This window comes from Anopheles moucheti, chromosome 2 (assembly GCF_943734755.1).
Source record: "Anopheles moucheti chromosome 2, idAnoMoucSN_F20_07, whole genome shotgun sequence".
In the NCBI taxonomy this organism is placed as follows: domain Eukaryota; kingdom Metazoa; phylum Arthropoda; class Insecta; order Diptera; family Culicidae; genus Anopheles; species Anopheles moucheti.
In genome coordinates, this window is record NC_069140.1 from 21,601,948 (window position 1) to 21,625,344 (window position 23,397).

At 46.2% G+C, this 23,397-nt stretch overlaps 1 protein-coding gene across 1 annotated transcript in view; it reads left to right on the forward strand.

Annotated features, from left to right (window-relative positions):
• LOC128310423 (thyroid receptor-interacting protein 11) overlaps nt 1–21,405 on the forward strand; it is a 34,713-nt gene extending 13,308 nt beyond the window's left edge. The window contains exons 4-7 of the mRNA XM_053047065.1: nt 13,398–15,954; nt 16,031–16,234; nt 20,448–20,744; nt 20,829–21,405. Coding sequence (XP_052903025.1) covers nt 13,398–15,954; nt 16,031–16,234; nt 20,448–20,744; nt 20,829–21,184 — 3,414 coding nt within the window. The 3' untranslated portion in view covers nt 21,185–21,405. The remainder of the gene's footprint in view (nt 1–13,397; nt 15,955–16,030; nt 16,235–20,447; nt 20,745–20,828) is intronic.
• The last annotated feature ends 1,992 nt before the right edge of the window (nt 21,406–23,397 follow it).

Below are 23,397 nucleotides of genomic sequence, written 5' to 3' on the forward strand. Positions count from 1 at the left end.
TTTCAATTGTAAAGTGCCAGCAGGAATGGAACTCGATCGCACGCACACACCCTAAGCGCACACAGTTTTTTGTGTCCGTCGAGCCCGTATGAATCATCCACCCATAGCCAGATGCTAGGGAAGATATACTACGCGATGGTGACTTAGCGGGTGCCATAGCGGAAATTAGCATAGTAATATTAATTTTCAACACATACCCACCACTGGGGACGCGTATCGCACCGTTTGGGGCAGGAAACGATTCCACGGTCACCGTAATGCAGCAAGAGTCAGCTCGCTCGGAGCATACGGTGGATAAATGCATCCGATTTCTTGAAGGTGTCCACTTCAAGGTTTGCCTGGTTCGAATACCTACCGACAGCGGTCTAAAAACATCCACCTAATACTCCGATGGCAATTAGAATTGATACTGATTGGGAATCATTTATCACAACCGAGCACACAAATGTCTCCACTGTGCCGACCGTTTCCATTTGTTACCCTTTTGGACAACCTTCGAATTGATCAGCTCTCTCGGGCTCCTTCTCTTTCGCGCTCTAGCACAACTATGTTCCCATTGGGTAGGATGACATTGTACCGCTTACGATGCTGCTGCACAGTTGCAACAGGTGTAAAACTATTTGCTGTCTGTTCGTTAGTGTCCATAGGCACACAAATTCAGGGTGTCACACGGTCAAACTGCCACTGCACGACAAGCCTACTACTGCACTTTGTGGAGTCGATCGGAGTGGATAGCAATTCGTTTTACTACTAGTCATCTCATTTACTGCGATCGCACGATCGCAGTGGTAGTTTATAGATGCGTTCTGGTGGTTTGTACGCCCTGACAAATCATTACGGAAGCGAGCTGATCGGTCTTTGCGAAGGTTAGCCATCAGTTCGGGTAGAAGATACTTTGTTATACAAATTATCTAATAAACAATGCCTACTACTAACCGTAGTATATACTGTACCGTGATCTTCATTTCTACGGTTTTTTTTTCGAAATCAATTTTTACTTTAGTAATACACTTTTGTAGATTACCTAAAACTGATTGAAACATCTATAAATGTAACAATCACGATGGTACATAAATCATGCTCTACGTGTTGCAACTGACGAATGCCTTACTACTGTCCACTGCGCTCGAAGCAGTTAAGAAGCGCCGTCTCGTATCCTTCGTTTGGAATTGATTTATTCGCTCGACCCTTTGCAAACGGACGACAACGGTCGGCCAACGTTCTGCCACAACAGTACAGTTCGATTTCGCAAAACCCACCGCAATTCGCCACACCACCCGAGCCATTCCTCGAGCGGTGATTAGTTTCCCATTTAGCTAATGCATCATTTATCTTGCCGCACTGTCCTAGACGTGGTTGTCAAACGCTATTTGTTTGCTACGGTAGTGTTGCTTCTTGGTTTGCATTTTATAATAGATCTATTTTAGTTGCAAACAATAAGCAAAATGTTTATCAACGTCTCAGCAAAGTGCCCTTTTTTGGGTAAATGAATTTTCAATTAATATATATTTTTATTGTCGTTACGTTCTATTTCTTTGACGATCTTCAAAATTATATTTTCTACTTGACAGTTACATAAAAACCCTGTATACGTGCACCTCTGTACATAAATTTGACATTTTTGCAGTACTGTACGGAATACGATCACATTTTTTTCTAATTACGATGATCCGTGTAGGCGAATGATTTTCTAACAACTTCTTATATGTACAATGGAATCCTTTATTGGACGACGTACCACACAAGCTTCATATGCTTAGAATCTTTCAACAAACAGTAAACGTAACCCTGCGGTTGCGAAACGAAGGAATGTCACCCAGTGTTTGAATGACGCTAGCGGATGGCAAAAAGAAAAAAGATGGACGTCATGTTTCCACGCGATCCATTTGTACAAACAGGCGGGTTTCCATGTGCCTTACTCGCTTGTGTTCCAGAACATAGACAGCAAGAGCAAGCGGTTATTGTTTATCTATTTTTTTGTTGTTGTTATGTATTACTAATAAAACTGATAATGATCATGAAGGAACAGAATGTACAAGAGGTAAAATTTATGCTGCTTTTCGACACGGTTCAAATGGGGGGGAAATAGTTGCAGAAGGATCATACAACACACAAACACACACACACAGACTCCCTGTGGTACAATTGTACCGATTATCCTCGCCTTATTACATGCGAGATACGCAGCACACCGAATTGTGACTCGCTGCGTCCATGTGTGCGACACATAAGAAATGTTCTATTGACACAAGCTGTTTCTACTGCTGGGAAGGTGATAAAAAAAGCATATTGGCTCTTGCAATGCTGGCAGCATCTCGTAAACCTCATCATAATAGTAACTTTCACCCACATCCAGCGAGACACACCGTGGATGTTAATGTTTGTGATAGCCGTAGCGAGAATCTGAACTAAGCTGATCCATAACTACGGCGAGTGAATAAATAAAGAAACAGTTCGGAATAAAAATGATCCAGTCGGGAACACTGCTCAAAACACGAGATCTATCTTCACGATTGTTTGGCCGCGCTGAAACGTTATCAAGTTTTAAAGTAAATATGTTGTAAAACTAAAAATTATTGCTTAATAAGACTTCCGTTAACTTGAAGTTGTAAAAAGGCCCAAAATGTAAAGCTGCAAAGCTGCAATATCTGGGACATAAGCAAAAGAAACTGATCGAAAGACTCCACCATTGTGCAACGTTGTGCCCGCAGGATAGTGTGTGAGGATATCTTTTCTCGCGGTCGCGCCTTTTGATCCTTCGCTTGCGCCTCATTATGTTTGTACATCGTCTTTCTTCGTGCGTTACCGGTAGATGTTGCTTCCCCGTTAACGCATGTACAAATGTTGTCGTCACTGTATTGAAAAAAAAACCCAGTCTCATCCGCTCATCATTCCATGGGTCCGTCTTTGACTAAGGTGGTCCCTAGTCCCTTCTCTCTTTATCTCTCTCTCTCTCTTTTAGCTTTACCTCTCTTCGTCTTCATAAAACACACACACGCGCGCATACATAAAAAAACGGTTGAGCTTTCCGCGAGGGTAATGCTGCATTCGGCATATATAACGCGGCTTAAACGACGATGCGCACCCGAGTCATTTCCCAACCGTACAGCTAGATGCATCTACATATTGCCCGGTGCAGCGTGCACCCGCAGCGATAGAACTTTTGGGGGTGCTCCACGTGCCAGTAAAATAAAAAAAGCTTATCTGTTGGATGTGATCATACTGGCACTTTGCCAGCACAGTGTGTATTAGTTCTGGTTTGGAAGTTTAGTTTTTAGTTTGCGCTTGGTTTACTCAACTTCCGACTCGGTGTTTGGGTGCTTCCCCGGATTTGGTTCCAGTGCCATCAGCGCGATGGGCCGATATATAGTGTGTTGGCTGATCTAAAACTGTAGCTCACCCCCTCGGAGAGGGTGGCATAAGTGTCACGGGCAGTAGTAATGACGTGTGACGGCGTGCACTTGTGTACCGGTTACCCTTTCCTTGCGTTAGCTCGTGGAGCGTCTCTGGCCAGTTTATCACAAACACCATGCGGCCCATTTCAATGTGCAGTCTGGCCCGTGTGTACAAAAGCGAACGAGTATAGGGATATCGGTTCGCTGTGTCATTAGCGTGTGTTCTCAAACATTACGATCGTTCTGGGTTCTCGAGTGCGTGTACGTGAGCGGTGCGAGCTCGGTTAGCCGCCCCACCGTATAGCCCCCGTCAGCATTTGTGTGCATGAACCCTGCGCGCGATATCGTCGCTTGTGTGGTGGTCGTCAGCGTCGACGACATGGAGGGAAAAATTCCGATTACTAAGCATCGACTTCGAGCCAGACAGCACCGCAGCCAGCTTGCTAGTAGGTTCGCGAACGTGCATGCGAACAGTGTGTGATCTTCTCTCGCCTCTTGCGGTGATCATTGCCGTCCGGATATATCGTGGCTTGGTCGATACATCTCCATAGCAATTTTTTTGCGTACACTAAAGTTTATTTCCCACAAAGTGAAGTGATGTGAAACGCGTTAAACCCTACCCCGGGGGTAACTTAAGCGACTTTTGTACTTTGAATTGTCTGTAAGACTCTGTGACACTCGTGCACTACCAACGGCCAACGTTTGGTAGTTTATACTTCAACAATCGGTACAAGCGGGCCCAGTATCAAATGTACAGCACGGCCAGAAAGCTGAAGCGGTCGGTAGAAAGGTACGACACCGCCACTAAAACGGAACAAATACCGTAAAGATAAGAAACCTTGCGGTGGTGGGTACGCTTGTTAGCTCAACAGTACCTGGAAGGAATATAGCCGGAATAACATTGAGGAACTCACATAACTAATGTGAGACACCCTGGCCGGGCCGTTGGTGGCAAACATACCCGAAGATGGTCAAAAAAGGGCCTCCGAAGTCTGCTAATTCGCTGCAAGAATATTAAAAGGCAATCCGGTACTTCACACAGTGACTAATAGTGTCTAACGAAGAACGGGCTTCAAAATGGCGCGCCTGCGGAGCGTCCAATTTCTCGCGTGTCGTCCAAACCGCAGCCAATGGCAATGGTCGCAACAGTACCCTAAAGTATAAGTAAGTAAACATTGATATCAATCAACAACCGATGGCGAACAGCAGAGCGTTCGGTTGGTGTGTATTGCGCAAGCACATGTGCTTCCTTTGCGCGTGGTCCCACGAGGTTTGGTGACGGCGCATAGAAAATGGCGCATTTTAACCATGTGGCACCTGGCGAATATCATCACACATTGCAATGCGATACAAAGATTCGTTCGTTGCGATCGCACGGATGTCCAGTAGTATATCCCCTTCAGTGGATCAGTACTTTCGTTCATGTCCGCTCGGACACGATTGTATAGCGGAAATAATAAGCGCACGGTCCGGTGAGAACTGAGATTGTTTGTCTCCAGGCTGGGGGATGCGCTGCGAATGTGCGTACCGACGTACGCGTATCTTTACGCTGTCGTCAGCGTGATGTAACGAAACGTGCCATCTCGCGCATACGGCCACAACACCGGGAGGACTTTTTGGGTGTCTTTTTACCCCTGTTTGCGCAATCCATTGGTACCTCTCTTGCCGTTTGTCTGCTTCTCGACGATTCTTGTCCGAGCTAAGGGGGGGCCCCATGTGGTATTTGTGGTTGTGAGCGCGCTTGTAAGTTGTGTTTTTTTTACACTTCTTTCACACGTACTGCTATCCCTGGCGAGTGTCGGGGATTTTTTTGTTGTTGCTTAAAGTATGCTGATGGCATAGAAAACCATTTAAAATCGTTGTACGCGCGGACCCGCATGTTTACACCATTGGCACAAATTTGGCGGTACAAATGATGGTCCTCCTCCCTCCTCTCCAGGAAATGGCGAACTTGAGCAGGATTTTTGAGTTTTATTCTTCATTTTTATACACTTACCTACACTAAAGATAAGTGCTTGAGTTTTTAAAGTGTATCGCTACAGCAATTGAATTTAGGCAATTAAATTCAAGTCTACCATTTCCTTGGCATGATGTCGATTGATCTAACGATGCGTTCGCTATCAGCCGTAGTAGTTATCTTATCAGCACTGATGATACAGACAGTAATTTCGTAAAGTGTATGTGTCGTACTTTGGAGGGGCAACTCAAGAAATCCCTTCTTCCGAGCCAGTCCGTCTTGGCGTCTTGTAAAAGGTGGCCAATTTTTACCGTAAAGCGTAAGGATTTTCGATCATGCGATCGTTTTTCCCCTCAACATTTCTCAAGAATCTCTGAGAGAGCATGAGCGTGTTGAAGCTTTTCTGGTCCCGACTCGGCTAAGGGTAGCCATATCTTCACGATATGGAGATGCATCAGATGAGAAACGGCTAATTTACACATTAACATGGTTCGAGCTGCGTTCATGGTTTGGTTCTATTCGGGTCATCCGTTAACGTTAACGCCACTTCTCGAGATAGATCATCGTGAACAGCGTTGAGCTATTGATTTTGGGAGGTGAACAGCCTTATTTTTACTGGAAGCAGATCTCTGCACCCCACCTCCCGATGGACAAGCGAGAAGTGCAGGAAGTTGCGTTTCCACCATCCCACAACCGCGCATCCCGCGAGCGACACTGCCTGAGTGTTATGAATTATTTAAAATACGTTCAAACCACGTCGAGGCTGTGACCGGCTGGCGCTAGATCACCGGTGGCAAATGTATGTATGTTTATGAAAATTTATATAACCCTTTAGACGAACTCGTGATGCATTCTAATTAACATGTACGTACTAAACAAAACCATACCGCAGTGGCACCACATCCGAGCAGATTCTGTGGCCCACGGGTATGGGAAGGCCCAGCCACAGTAAGTCAGCCACAAATCGAGGATCTTTAGTTGTACCTTTGCACCCCTCCACCGGCGGTAGACACGTGCATAGTTCTTGCGAGCATCGCTACCTTTCGCTGCAGGTAACAGCAAACGGCAGCATATACACACCAACCCAACCCGTATCGGTTCGGTTTCGGGTTTAGCATACATTTGCACTTTTGCCGTCCAACCGTTTTGTTCCGCAGAAGGGGAAGGCGCCTCTGCACGCAATGGGGGTGTCAGCGTCGGTAGCAGGGAAACCCATCGTTCAACACCGCCAATTCATTCAACCGAGGTGCATCTACGGCACTCACGCCTTCCCGGTGTAACGCACGGCGCGAATAAGAAGCGCTCTAGCGAAATGTGGGTTAAGCAGGCTGAGCATATTCAGTAGAATTCGGAGTAGTAGCAGCTGCTGCTCTGTTCGGAAATCCAAACTTCGCATATCGTGGTGCTGGGCCAACCTTCCCCCCAAGTGTGCACACACAGTACGCGCAGATCGATCGCACACCCTGGATGGTGGTAAATTTGGAATTCTAATTTACGGCTCCAACACCTTGATGTGACGCAGAGGGTATAGTGCCCTCCGACTATACTAGTTCCCTTCGATCGGCTGTACAAACACATACAGCAACTGTGGTAGAATGGCCAGAGGGAACTACATTACTTTATTGCATTATTATTTATAAACTAGTTCATGAAAATATTAAAATGATGGCATTACTCTACGTAAATTTTATCACATTATTCTGCCTGAATTTTGTTTACCTAAAGGGAAGACAGGTTATCAGATTAAAAATTTTCTTGAAGATCAATTACTCAGGAATATCTGGTATATTATCACTTCATGACGTAACGTCGACTAGGTTAAATATGCCTGCCATTTCTGCCTTTCTAACCTAATTTTAACCACACAGGTGGATATAGTCAGAGTCCTTGGCTACAGGGTATTATAGTCCGGATGCGATTTTAGACCTCTCCTACCGTGTGAAGGACCTGCGATCAATACACTACCGGACTGGCACGATATTTGGTATATTAATATCAAATCTATATACCAAAATTAAAGAAGTTACGGTCACAAGAGTAAACTCATTCTCAGGTGAAAACTCATGTGATCATCAATTAACATCTCACTACGTTTTGTTCAGGTCAATTCCCAAATTCGGTATACAAAACTTCCCAAAAACCTTGGATCCAATTTGACTTTAAATGTTACAATTTTGTACACAATTTACCAGTACCTTACATGAGCTTTTATTTACAGTCTATTTTATAATAGTAATAATAATAAATTGATATTTTCCTAATCTGATTCCTTAGCACCGGATTATGTTCGAACTTTATGTTTAGGATCTGCTGCCGCTTACGTTTTTGATAGTGACCGTTACAAATTCAGTGACAAAATTGTCAAATTTTGACGGTGAACAGTGGCATAGCTACAACGCACAACACAGTGTGCTGAGTTCTCCTCTAGGTGGCAGGGTACTCGTATGAAAAATCTGTGAAGTTTGTCGCTTTTTTAAATGCCTACATTGCAACTGAAATTGCTCAACCAATGAATCTGTCCGACCGTTACGAAAATATGCTACATTCCAGTACATAATGGAAAAACAAATTTCCCTCCGCTAAGGCGCGCTACATGACATATCGTAGAATTGTTGGCACCACCAACACTCATCAATCGATAGAACCGTAAGGGATTAATGCCGCGGCTACCACCGTCAATCGTGTGCAAACTGATGTTGTCCATCCTTCAACATAATTCCACTATCGCATCGCACCATCGCCGCCCCATCGATGTGCATCACATTGACATCGGACAATAAGCAGCGAAAATAGCGCCTTGCTGCAATCTGTGACTGCACGCTTGGCGGCGATTGCATAAAATTAAATAACGTCTTTCGCGCAACAACCGGCCCCGCCGCGCGGACACGCAGGGATGACGAAAATCGTGCGTCTGTCCGTCTGTGTCACGTCGCCATTACCGTTTGTTTCGCAGCACGCATCCACGCATCAGCTCGCCGAGTGCCGGAGAGTTTATTCGTGTACTGGACGCTTTAGTGTCCGGCCTTGCAATGCTTGATTTGAAGGAGGCGCCATGCACCGCACACACCGGCACAAAGCGCATGCCGTCACGATGCGCGCCTTCTATATGCGCTGGTGCCGGATAGGGTAGGATTCCGTCCGTATACGGCATCGGTGTGTCGTGTCTAAACGTAAACATCGACGTCTGCTTCTCCCTTCTTTCCCCCCTGCTGCCCACGCTGACCCGAAAAGTTGAGGTGAAGCGAGGGACAAAAAGTGCAGCGATTAAATAATGGCTCACTGTTGCATTTCAACTGTACTTTTAAAGTTTTGTGTTGTGTTGTGTTTTGTTTTGCACTGCCCTGCACTTTAACCACAGATTACTGGTGAGGGGGAGTTCGAGGGGGGTCATCATCATCCTGGTGGGTGGTGGTTGAAAAATGTGCACTTGCGCACGTTGTCATCGTTTGTCGCAGGCACATTTATGCGTTCGCGTACGTCCGGCTAGAGCTACGCCACGGCATGACATCGCGTATCGTAAACGGATGACCTCGGCGAGACGAGTGCCACCTATGGTTCCTCTTGCTGGGTATATGCAGCTATGAAGCTTAGACTGGCCAAAAAGAAACTTTGATCTGGGCACGAGTGCAGCGTATACGTTACGCGAAAAGTGCTTAGCGTTGAAGTTTTATTTCGCAGAAAAGACTACATTTCTGCACATTCCTTCCATTGTCTGGGTTTGGTTTCTACTCGGACACACATTTGCATCTTTACACTCGTGTGTGTGTGTGACAAACAAAAAAAGGGCCGCTTCCACAACCATAAAATTTGCCCATCCATTTCCACACGGTTGCATAACGATTGACATTTTGTGTGTCCGCGGATCGATCTACAGTTCAATTTTTTGCGGATTTGTAGTGTAGTGTGTAGGTTATAGTTGATGATGAGCATATACTGTAAGCTGCTGGAACCGTACACAAAACAGCCCTCATGATGATTTTTATTATGATTGATTGGCTAATGAAAAAAAAAAATCTATATGTAAGCACACTCGTCGAACCTTGAGTCTTCCAAACGTGTCCCGTACATTGGACACCATCGAGGCGCATATGCTTCTCTTCTGCACTCGAATGTGGCTTTGTTGACATTGATAGGTGACTAAACCAACGAAGGTTTTGCTTGTGTGTGTGTGTTTTTTGTTGTTGTTGTAATATTATTTCCTTCCTTTTTACTACAAGCGTTCTTCACCGTCCTGTGTCTAATGGTTGAAATGAAGGTAAAAACTGCAATATTGATGAGAACATACTAAACATCTTGTCGGTGGCAGCATTTTTTGTTTGCACTTCAACGTCAAGCAACATTGTTCTGCACTGGGTTGTGTGCAGTGAGAACGAAAGACTTCAACGCACGTGACGCAACGAACGTACCCCGGTTCAAATCTGTCCCGTTGGGGCCGGACGACAGGCCACCTTATATAATCCGCTAACCGTGGCGAAACGTTTGCGAGCCAGATGTGTGTGTGTGTGTGTGTGTGTGTGTGTGTGTGTGTGTGTGTGTGGTGCTTTGGCAAGGTCAAGAATCTATCAACGGTGACGCAAATGACGGTTGTGGACACCGGCAACCTTGTGCCGATACACAGGACAGGTGCAAATTTTTAATAAATTCTCGCCAATACAAACGAATTTCAATTGTTTAGCATTATGCAATGCTATGTAGAGTAAGAAAACCCAATATGTTTATGGCAAAATAAAGTTTTCTTCACATAACAAGATGCCGAATTGATGAAAAAAGAGGGGGAAAAATCATTTAGACTTTAAATGATTCATCCCACACGATGCAACGATGTCACCACTTACCACCTTTGTGAGAGGGGGGGTTTGCTGATTAAAAGATCGCTCCATAGCACGGTTCCTACTCCATTCTAACAACGATTTAGCCGTTTACCATTCTGGGGGACCGGCATGGTCCCGCGGCTAGCAAGATTTAAATCAGTCCGATTGTTTGCCCTTCAAAGGTGTCACTAATCGTTCACACTGGTGGCAAACTACCACCCGCTTCCATGCACAAAACACACACACTCACTCACCAGCGGTCGTACTGATGACCGGTACAAGGTTGATCTGCCGGGGACTGTTAGAAAGACGCGGCGTAGCGCTAAAAATAAAGTCAACTGCTGGCTGTAGAACGTGAGTTCTAGCGGTATGCACCAGCATGCGAATGCAACTGCCAGCGAATCGAGAAAACGATGGCGTGCACGTGCTGCGCCGTATCGGAAGAACCCAATCCTCCCCCCGCGGGGAACCAGAACGGTCCGGTCTCACGATTCATCGAAAGAGAAAGGAAGTTGTTTGTTAAACCAGTACGTACGTATAGTGATGGCGTGCTGGCAAATAATCGATACGATCGGCTACAATCAGCTGCTAATGATGATGATGATGAGCTGTATGATGCACGACAGCATAAAAGTGTATGACATATTGCAATGGCAAACAGTGAGCTACCAAGGTATTCCACGATCAAGTTGCTTGTTTCTGGAAGACTTTTCTCTCTTAGATCTCCTCGAAGTCCACCTGACTGAAGTGCCAGGTGTACTACACTGTCCATCAATCCAGCAATAAAACAGTCATCAACTGTCTATTGGTGGGCATTCCCCATCAGTTGTCTTCGAAATTAATTCCCCTTACTGCAAGTGCATCAGTATGCAACGATTACCCGCTAACTTCCCACGAGTTCCTAGTATTTGTGGGTGGGATTGTGTTTTTTTTTTCTTAAATTTCTTGAACTTTTTCCAAGAATCTCTAGTCATTTGCATTCCGCGCCACTAGAACTACCTGAAACGTTGATTCATTTCCCCCCCCCTGCAGTAAATACTTCAATATTTGAAACAACTCGGAACGATTATCTTTTAAGCCTGAATGGCTGTCTGTGTTTTTTTTTCCGGGATAATTATCATGCAACTGTTGGACAACGGTACTAAAATGCTAAACTTTTAATGGCGCACAGTTACGCAGGTGTTGATCGGCGACACCTGGTTCCACCGAGTGCGAGCACTTCTTTGCCCTTCTTTGCAGTGCGTTTGATGCAAATGAAGGACACGCGTAAGTGGCCGCGACAGTAAGTGACACAATAGACAAAACCTTCTCGTACGCTATCCAAAATCCCGTTCAGTTAAAGGCTGCTTCACGAAATTTAGTGTTGACCACGTGTTCCCCTGGGCTTTCGAAGGGGATGGGATAGGGGGGAGAGGGGGGGGGGGGGGTGCTGAGAGCAAATCGGCCACTTCATTGTAGCATTGAACGGCCGAGCTGCCAGGTGTGCGCTCATCAACTCGAGAAGCAACCCGTGCTACTGGCGGGGCCACGCGGCATCACTTTCCACCGATCGTCGGTGCCCGTTGCCTTTGCGAGAAAACTGAAAAAAACCGTTCGGCTGTGTGTTGTCACGTTCCCCCGTCAAGGTCTTCCGCGGAACGGAACGAATTGTTTCGTCTGTATGGGATGTTATTACTTTTCTTTCTTTTTTTTCTTTAATGATTGTTGCTACTACTTTACTCTCCCATCATCATCATCGGTGCAGTCGTTCGAATAGCATAATCAACTGCACACCCCCACAGCGTGTGTATCCGTGTGCCCCCATGACCTCCAGCGCATTGCGGAATACGGGAGAGCGACGCACACACAGCCACACATACGTGTTGCATAATAATTCTTCATCTTCTTTTTTGTGTTAGATGATCGTCCCCACACGCCCTCACGATTGGCGTGTATTTTTGTTTTATTATGGTGACAAAGTGCAACATACTTGCATCGCACCGCGGATGCATTGCAACACAAGCGTTGCATTTTAATGTCTACTTATCCTTACCGAATCTGAAGACGATCGGTAGCGATCGTGTACCGGGTACCCAATATTGATGGATGGCTGGCGAAAGGTGGTTGCGAAAGGTAAAGCGGGGGGTGCTGCGTCCATTATTGTTGTGCTATAACCACTGATGATCGTCGTACCTACGCCGGCCCATTACAGCCGGCCCTATTGCCTCCCCCTTACCGCGGAAGGCACAGGTGGTGCCACAGTGATTTATGCTCCGAGCGACCATTTTTGTGGTAGAATGTGATGTTATCGAAACACACACACAGGAGCGACCATTATTAGACACGCCAAAACTACAAGGCTTCTCTAGCACACCGGTCCGGTGTATCCTCCACGCGCAGTTTGACGAGTGCGTTTATTTCATTTCGCATATCGAAAGCGCCTACGGGGCTATCATTTATCGCAAATCTGAACATCCGATCGCCCCCCGCAATGGGAGAAGGATGCACAATTGTTTGTTGCGCATCATTGTCATCATTGCGCGGTGCAACATGCAATTTTCTGCACGCATCATCTCTTCCCCGCCATACAGCGGTCGCGCATACGTGCAATGGTCGCCCGTGTTCCGCCAGGCTGTGTCCGTTAAGTACGGGTTACACGGTTTGGTGCGGTTTCGCTACGGGTTAAGCAACACGCTAGATCGATCGATGGGGACACACATCAACAATATCAGCGTGTGCTGTAGTACGGTGGGAAAGAAAGCCACGCCAAGGGTCGACGGGGAAACCACACGAACCGGAACCGACACACATTGGGCAATAGGAAGCTGATAAGCAATGGTTGGTCGGTCGGTCGGGAGGGAAGGGTCCGTTTTGTGTTGTTGCAGGCGTGCCCCGGTTGTGATGAGCAACACACCGAGTACATCAAGTGTCATCAACCGGGGAGGAGTGGTCCGCTGAGGGTATCTTTGCGCTTATCGCTCTACAAAAAATGGCTGGAATGTACAAGCCACACACTCACTGTGTGTGTGTCATCATCGGATGTTTTAGCAAATTTGTACACCGCTCGTGCACACCTGTAAACCTGACATCAGTTCTAAATTTAAATGCCAACCCGGTTTACGCTACGGACGCTCTAGATTGCTCGCGTGATATGTGAATCACCGACCTGGTCTTCTGGTAGTTGGCGAAACAAGTACATCCCCGCTAATTGCACAACTGTTTAATGGTCCCCATTTTCCGTCCATCTACTTGCAGACTCTCGGCCCGGAACAGCATCATGTGGGCACAACGACCGTCACCAGCACGCTCGAGGACAGCTGGTTCTGGGATCCGGAAAATAACATCTCGTCCACGTCGTCCTCCTCGAAGAAAGACGACAACGAGTCTCCCTCCTCCGGTCCGACCGAGCTAACGACGATACCACTGGAAGCGCCAGCTAATGAGGGTGAAATCATCGAACGGCTTCAGCGCCAGCTGAACGAAAAGTCACAGCAGCTGAAGAAGCAGCAGCTCGAGAATGCGCTGCTGAACGAAAAGCTAGGCCAGGTGAGCAGCGAAAATCGCGAGCTGAATGAAAACATCGAGGAGCTCGACCGGCAGCATGAGGTGGTGCTGGAGAACTTGGTCGCGAGCAAGCGCGATCTGCAAGCCCAGTGTGGTCGGCTCGAAGCGGACCTCAAGTCGAAAACGGCCGAATCACAGACGTCCCAGCAGGAGCTTCAAGCGCGCTTCGAACGGGTAGAGCAAGCGCACGCACAATCCTGCCAGGATAATGAAAAGCTAAAAGCCGAAACGGAAAAGCTAACCGCCGAGCTGGAACGAATCGTGTGCGAGAATGTGGAGGCGGTGGCAGCGCTCGACACACAGCTTGAAGAGAAACGGCGCGAATGGGCCACCTTGGACGAACGGTGCCGTACCTTGAGTGCGGAACTTGAAGAACTTCGTCTACGAAACACCGAAGAAGCTGAGTTTGTGGTAGGCGCACCGACGGAGGAAGAAAAGACAACGAGCGTGATCGTGCATGCGGAACTGGAGGAGCTTAAACAAACGCTGGAGGACGTCCGAACGGAGCGGGACAATTTACAGAAGCTCACTGTTGAGCTCGATCGGTCCGAACACATCGGTCAGCTGGAGCGTGAAATAGGAGAGCTGCAGAACGAGCTGCGCAGCGTCATCATCGACAACTCGGTACAGCTTGAGTCGAAGGAAAAGGAGTATGACGAGAAGATGGCTGTATTGCGCCACGAAAATCAGGCACTGCAGGACAGAATGGCCAACGAACCCAAGCCAGAGCCGGATGTGCGCACTGCTGAGATAATACGCAAATTTTTCGACCTAGAGCTTTCAAACCCCGACGAACTGGTCGAACGATTCCAGCAGTGCCGCGATGTGGAGGCAAAACTGTCAGCCATAGAGAAGAAGCTGATCGATGCAGGGAAGGAAATTAATTTCCTCAAGTCGGAAAATTCGCGCATCCAGCACGACAAGGACACCCTGACGGCGGACTTAATGCAGTACGAAAAGGAGTGCGCCAGCTTGATGAAGAACAACGATCGGTTGCTGGAGGAGCTGGAAAATGTGAAGTGCAATAAGCTGGAAACGATCAACGAGAATGCGGAAGACAGTATCGTGGTGCTTGAGAAGCAGCTCGATGATTCGCATCGTCTGAACCGAACGCTGGAGGAAGAGTATCGTGAGTCGCATCGCAAACTGGAAGAAGTGCTGGAAGAGAAGGAAGAACTGCTGATGAAGGTGTCCTCGCTGGAGAGTTTTGAAAGTGATAGTAAGGCTAGATTGCGTGACCTTGACCAATCACTGGCGGAGACGCGCAAGGAACGCGACCAGGTAGTGCAGCAGTTGGAACAGCTGCGGCAAGTCGGCGGACAGGAAGCGGATCAACTGCGTACCGAGCTAACCAGCGTACAGGGACAGCTGACAACGATCAACGAAGATCACGCGAACCTGGTGCGTAAATTGCAGCAATTGCAACAGACCTCATCCGAAAACATTCGCAACTGGGAGTCTAAGCTTGACGAGATGCGAACACTGCTCGAGGCAAAGGAATCGGATCTACAGCAAGCACGGGAATCTTCGGCGGTTTCCGAGCAGCGGGAGGAATTGAGCGCAGAAAACGAGCGTTACCGTGCGGAGGTTGAAAAGCAACGGGAGGCGCTGGAAAGCCTTACCCAGCAAAAGGAAAACCTCGTACAGCTGGTTACGACGAAGCACAACGAAAGCGTCCAATATCATGCGGAAATACAGCGATTAAACCAACTGCTGCAAGCGGAAACCGAGCGGGCCGCACCAACCTGTCCCGACTGTCCAGCGTTGCGCGAGAAGCTGCAGGACTACGAACGGCTCACGGACCAGATACAGTTTCTGCGCGAAAAGTCCGACATCCTCACGGCGAATCTGATGACCGAGCAAAACAATCAGCGGATGGCGCTGCAACAGAAGCAAGAGCTGGTGGAGCAGCGTGATGGTTTGCAGCGCGATCTCGAACGGTTGCGCCAGCATCTGCTCGAAATCGAGGAAGCACACACGCAGGAAACGGTCGAATTGCAGCGACGGTACGACGATACCCGCCAACAGTTGGCATCGCTCGAGCGCGATGTAAAACAGTCCACCAATGCGCTAACCTCCGCCAGCATTCGGGCGAACCAGCAGGCGGAAACGCTGCAGGCACAGTACCAACTGTTGCTGCAGCAGCGCGACGAGCTAGGTGCACGGCTGAGTGCCGCGGATGATCGGGATCAAAAAAATCAAGCAGCCCTCACGAACCTACAGTGCGCGCTGGAACAGTTCCAAATGAGTAAGTGGTGTTGGTGGGTGGGTGGTTGCGACTACTGGGCACTAGTATCTATCTCATGCTTACCGTTTCTTTTTAGATCGAGAGCGCGATATCGAGCTGGCCACGGGCAGCATTCGCAACGAGATGGAACAGTCGCGGAGCCGGGAAGATGGACTAAAGGACATGCTAAAGCAGGTACAGCAACAGTTGACCGATGCCAAGACGGGTCTGCTGGCAGCGGCACGCATTTCCGACCAGCTGGAAATCTCGCAAGTGACGGTTGCCTCCCTGAAAGCGGAATGTAAGTATGCTAGGTAGTGCTTTACTTTTCTAGCGTAGTTGTGGTGTGGTCGCGTTATCGCCCTGCCCTGTCAATTAATTAACCTTCTAATCCAATAATCGGGTAATGGAATTGGCGATAAAATGTTACACAGTACGATAACAACGGTACGATAATGTGCGGTGCATGTAGTGTTTGTTTGTTGTATACGTTGAACAGCAGAGTACAAAAAAAATACACAGAGTCTCATAATTTCTTTCCGAAGAAATTCGTACCTGTCTTATGCGAGCGTTTTGGCTTGCCTTTGGTTAGCAAACAAATAATTGTTGAATAATCATCATCTAATACCTCTATAGTTTACGCTCATGCTGCCATATAAATGCTTGCTAACCTTAGCCACCTTTTATCCGGTAGAATCATCACTAACCGCGCAACCAACCAAGCAAAGTTGCTCCCCTAACGCCATTTAGGTCATAGTGTTATTTAAAAATATATATAGAAATTATAATGCATATTAGAAAATGGACGGATTTTAGCGATTGCTCTGCAATTTAGATATAAATCTCGGCATTGTTTCGTCTTCCGTGGCCTATCCTATTGAGCACATACAAAATGTGATAACGTTATCAGTTAGTGTGTTAGCAATCACTATGGAAGCAAACTGCAACAGGTAACAACCGGAGCGAAACAGTTTCACCTTGTAAAACCACCACGTCATGTCCACCGGATATCGGCGATCTGGCAGCCTATAATATCTTCTTCCATCTTGACGTAAGCTCAAAGCGTTAAACAGAAGTTTAAATTGCAGTCGAATCTAACGAAGGAGTGGCGAAACGTTCTGAAGATCACCAATAATCCACTCGATGTCACTTTGGAGGCGAAAGACGAAACTGTTTTTGGGCAAACCTGTCAATTGTTAGTTCAATTTAATCATCTTTACTAGTTTTTTTAACCGCATCGCCGTACAAAATCAGTCCATTTTTAATGCATCCATTATTAACATAAAACATTTTCGAACGATCCAAATAATTACCACAGCCCGTAACTACCTTGTGTAGTCCTTAAGCATTTTGGCAAGGCTTGTACTACTGAAGACGTGCAACTGCTTGTAACAAACGCGCCACATTCCACGTTACATCTAGCGCTATCTGGTGATATATTGCCTGTGGTGCGTAATCAAAATTCCTGCGCGCGTATAACAAGACCCAAACAGTTGTGTTTCTTCATTCGTGCTACTGAAAACAAAAAATCGGATCATTTCCATCGGTTGCCGGTGCGGCTACACATTGCAGAACCAAAAAATTGCCCCTACTATGCTGTCTGGTCTGGTTAAATCGTATACAAAGCATACATACACATAAATATACACACGAACATATACACAAATCACAGGCTGTGTACGGCGTACAAAAGGTTCCCAGTCGCCTAAACGCACGCGCTATAAGGACACTCGCACAATCCCACATTCGATCGGTTCGACCGAAAGGTAAATATCAGCTGGTAATTCTAGGCTATCCTACCTTCGTGCATCCCGGGATTTCAGCTGATATCCACTTTTCCGTCGACAGTTTGGCAAGCAAAGCAAAAGGGAATGAAAGCAAAACTGGAAAGCCGCGCTATAAAGCGAGTGATAAAAAAAAACACCGCCACCATGACATGATCATCAAATGGGCCGCGCGTACGTCAAACGTTAACCACTAAAACACCAACAAGCAAATAGTAGCAGAAATAGTAAAACGTTGCGCGAGCGGAATACTGCTTCCATTTTTACCAGTACGACCCACACACCACCAGCACCGGTATCGGACCTTGCAAATTCGGAATCGCTAACACTTGGCTCGTGGTGTATATCTGTTTAAGCTCGATACTAATCTTCATCGTTCCACCAGTGCCACAAGTGTAATTTTAAGCTAAATAACACGCTATACATGTACAACAGTGGAGAATGGTAAGCGTGCAAGCGCACTAGCTACAGTGTCCCCCATCATATTTCTTCCATCAATTGTGTGGTAATTGTGGTAGTGAGTAAGTCAAAACACTAAATGCACGCGCTTCCCCATTCGTATTCGCACTTGCTTGCACCGTGTTGTTTAAACTCTGCCACCGTCCGGTACGGGTCCGTTCGATCAGTGAACAGTAAGCGTTCATGCGTGTAAGTATTCCCATTACAGTGTGATCGTGATTCAGCCACCGCCGAATTCTTCAGTGTTGCGTATTCCCTTCCACGATAAGCTGGTCACTATTGTTTAGCTTTAATCTTACCTATATTGTACTGTTGTTGTTTTTTTTTTAATGTTAGTAGATTAGAGCCATATTAAGTAAACGCCTCTTATCGCACACATCCCGTTGTATTGTGCATTGTGAAGCTATGAGCCCCGGGCTTCTGTTCTGGCTTACCTGGGAGATATGTGATGCTTCCTCCTGGGGACAGTTTAATCCTTTCTTGTGCTGTGCTTGCTGTTTTGTTTCTTGAAGCGCTTGTCAACTGTGACAAAACGTGTCCCACATACCTTAGTGTACCGTGTAAGCCTCCACACGAATGCCTGAAAGTATTACGGGCACATGAAACTACATTGAATGCTTTACATCTCATGTTGTTATGTTACAATGGAATTTACGCAATACGAACATTAATGCCCAACAATCCACAGCTCCAAGCTCGAGTCCACGAGAAATCAATCCTTTGGCGTGGATGGGCGGCAATCTCAAATTGTAATAGTGTGTCACTGTTGGCAGTGTGATCAGCCGTGTCCTGCGTGACGGGTTGTGGTCCACCGAAAACACACATTACAGATTGGGATTACCCCGTCCATGTCCCGCTCACCATACCCACACACTCGCCAAATGCGCCCCGCTCGCTGTTTATACTGTTTGCTTGTTTGATGTTGCTGCCGTGTTGTTCGCTGTTTGGCTGTTTCTTGTTGTTGTTGCGTGTGAACTTGATTGTGTTTTACTTTTGTTTGTTTGTGTGTTTATATTTATCATTACTGTGATTCTCTTTGTTTTGTTTTATTATTTTACTATTTTTTGCATTATTTTGTATCATATACTACGTTAGACAGTTGCTTCAAAGTTTATTTTATCCCCTCGGATATTGTAATGTTGGAGGAATGTGTTTGTTAGGTGTTTGGTTATGTTTTTTTTATAAATACAATACATATATATATTTTTTTAATGTGCGATTGTGAATGTCCCTTAAGTTATGTGTTTATGAGTATGTTTGGAAGATTTTACAGGGTTTCGCAAAAAGTAGCAACTTATTTACTATTGTAAAGCATAATCTTCAATTTGTTTTGTGCATTAGTTTGGTATTAAAATTACGCGTGAAAAGAAGGATTAGAGAGAAGGGTTTACGTTCTTTAAAGAATTGATAAAGTATTAAAAGCACTTAACACTTATTATAGAAGAAAAATTAAATGTTCTTCACCTAGGGGGCTCTGCATCCACAAACAACGCTTAACTACATCTTTTGTGGAGAGCTGCTAGGCTAATTAGTTGCTCTCGTCACACTAATTAATTTTTGAATGATTTTAACATTTCCAATATGTTCTTTCTATTAAGTCATTTTGCGGAACGCTGTGTTTATTTTGCTATTTGGTTGAACTCATGTTTCATTCGCTGTGACAGCATCTCATGATAGTGCTCCGTTAGGTCAACCATTAAAACCACACTTACACACAACCGTACGCCACCCCACATTCATTAACGATTCACACATCTTTCACCAAAGCGCGAAAGATCGTTCTTAACAAAGCAGTTTTTGATAGTAGCGGTTTTGCATCGAAAGTGTCGAATCGATCCGTGTACGTTTAGTTCCGGTAGTGAAGGCGAAATGTGCTGCCGGGGTGAGTATTACATCAGGTACTGGTGTGATTTAAAAAGCCGGACACTGTATCCATCCCATCTCGCATGGAGGCTTGTCCGGTCAACTATCAGTACTTATGTTATACTCTCTCCGTTGGCAACCCGTATCACAACGACCGCATGCAGCATGGAAGCGCATGTGCATGCATAGCGCGGAATTGAATAGCAGTGAATGCCGGAAACAACGGTGTGAAGGTTTCCGTCTGCGAAAACCTCTCATTATATACGGGGATTCATCCCGATTATGCCGATTTCTATTTACAATTATTCTAACAATCTCCACAACTCGCATGTAATTGCTCACTGTTACGATCTCTATAACACCCTTTTTTTCTCTCTCGTGGGGTTGCAACCCGGTTCTCCTTTGCAGTGGCCAAGCGTGATGAACGGTATGCGGCGCTCGAACATCGGCTGCAGGAAACGGAAGCAAGCCAAGCGGACAAGGTGGAAAAGATGCTGGTGAAAAATCTGATCATCGGGTACGCGGTGGCACCGAACGCATCCGACAAGCAGCAAATCATGAAACTGATCTCGTCCGTGCTGACGATGGACCAGACCGAATGTACCAAGGTGGGGCTACACCATAAGGGTGCCGCCGGCGGGACGGGCGGTGTTGGATGGTTGAACAGCATCCTTGGCGGTAGTGGCGGTAGTGAAGCGGGCGGAGGTTATTATTAACACCCTTCTCATGCCTTAAAGCCTTTAATGTCTTTTTTAAACTAACGTTTCTTCGTATGTTTTCTCCACCCAGCCCACTACAACAAAGAATCCCTTACCGAGGCTTTTGTGAAATTTCTCGAGAAGGAATCGGCACCCCGCGCAACCGCAAGCTCTAGTCTACTGAACATAGTCACATCTCCGGCAGCAGGAATGGCAGGTAATGCCTCTCACATGACCGGCACAGAAGAACAGCAACTTGCGGGTACGTCTGCCAGCAGCAGCACGGTGGCAAGTAGCAGCGCTGGAGGAAGCAATTTGATCACTGCACCGCCGGCACCGGTGCAACCGATCCTAGTGCCGGAAGCGATGATAATGATGCAGCAGCCCGGTTTTGCACCGCAACGAAGCTCCAGCTCCATACTCAAGGATATACTGAGCGATTCCTGATACACTTACGGTGATCCGTTGCTTTTTTGAAACCGTCGTTAAAGCGTGTGCTTGTGGATACAGTGTGCTCGGTAGCAAAGGTGTAAATATTCGTATTATAACTGTACGGTGTTTACGAGCATGGTGAACCATCCGTGACTTTGGCGCATTTTGTTATGGGCATCCTTTCGATAATGGACACCACACACAATATAAAGGAAATATATCTTATTCTTCGACATGATACAATTTTAGGTGTGTGGTATCGTTTTTTTGTTACAGCACTAGCTAATCGGCCCGGTTACAGGGCTATGCAACAGATTTCCGTAACGCAAACTCAAAGATGTTTAAAAAGAGGTATTCTTGGTGGAAGTTGTTAGTTTAACTTTATTTAGTTTAATAAATTATCAAATTTCTCACCTCGGGCCAGCGGCGGATCAAACGGTAGGCGGAATAGGCGGTCGCCTAGGGCCTCGCCGTGTTGGGGGCCCCAAAAAATGTGTATAGTAGTTGTATACATAGGCCCAGTCTCTTTATGCTAGAGGGGGCTCCGAAGGGTACACCTAGAGGCTCCTGGCGAAATTTGAAGTTGGGACAAAATGCCCCGGAATCGGCCAATTTTATAACTTGTGATACCAAGCGAATTGATAAAGCGGATAGTTTTGTCATATATAGCCAAGATTTTCGAGCCTCACGGCTTGCTGGGTCCAACGATAATCGTCGCTAAACTATTCATGCAGCAACTATGGTCGCTTAAGAAGGATGGAAAGCCATGGGACTGGGATAGCGAATTCGGCTACAAATCTGCAGATACACATTTTCGCAGATGCAGCACAAGTGGCGTATGGTGCTTGCTGCTACATTCGGGCTGAAAGCATGAAAGGAGTCACGGTTCACTTGCTTACAGCAATTGCAAGCGCGAGCCAAGTATTGCAATGGTCGATCAGTATCCCTGAAAGAAAATCAACTGGTGATCGTCAAACAAGTCAACATGCATCCTACCTTGTGGGCAATGGGGCGTATTATTTCGGTTCATCCTGGCAAGGACGGAATAGTCCGCGTAGTGACACTGCGCACAGCATCCGGTAAACGCGTCGTACGCGCAGCAAACCGGTTGGTAATGTTACCCAATCCAAATGTGCTCAGCAATAGCATGCAGCAATAAACCATGTTTTTACCTTTAATTACTTTCATAGTTAGTTGTCAGTGATAACAAGGCACGGCACATACCCATATATACCCATAAATCCAATTTCTTTGGTGGCCGGAATGTGAGAATTACGATTTATAAAAGAACATTCCTCTCACATTCCTATCAAACGCATTAGAGTGAAGGGGGAAAAGGCAAAACGGATCCTGCATCTCTTTCGTATTTTGCGCCGTTCCGTCCGTCGAAAATGCTTCAGAAACGATGGAATTTTTGGTTTCTGACACCAAGAGAGCATGATCAACGAAGAGATAGCACAAATTTCCGTACCAGCAGGCAGCATTTCATATAGCTGTACCATTCCCTCTAGTGATCATAGCGCTTGATCCGTCGACTGATCTTTTCTCTCTTTCCGTTCGTCCAAATGTTCTAGCACCTTAATATGACTCCATCCAAGTTTATTTTTATGGAAATAACAATAAGGAGTATTGAAATCATATATTTATGTATGGAATCCTTCTAAACCTCCGGAAACTCCATGACGACAAGAGATATAATTATTGCGAAATAACCGAACAATAAACAATACATAATGTCTTCGGAAATAGTGGGACTGCACATTTCCTACTGCTAATAATTAAAAAACTGAACTGCTGTTCAGTTTTGAGACGCACTGTAGGAACTGGATGGATGAAATGAGACGGAGGATTCTCCCCACAGTACCTGAGCTATTTACTCTATCGATCGCTCTCCCCGGTTTGATAGTATGTGTAATTAATAGCCAATCGTAGAAGATCTCTCATTCTGATACCATCAAAGCGAATAATAACGTGAGTATGTGATATCAATATGTTATGTACAAACATGGCGGAGCCTTGTGCGGATCAGATTGATGTTATCTCCTTTCATGGATGCTCTCTTGGTGTCAGAAATCACAAAACCGGTCGCTTTTTGGTGGCTCCGATCGCATGCGCGGAGAGACTTCGACGAAAGGAAAAGCGCTTCAAAATAATATGCAATGGCGACTGAGATGACCGTGTGCTCCTCTAGCTTTTGTGAGGTGGACATTAAATACATTACAATAGAT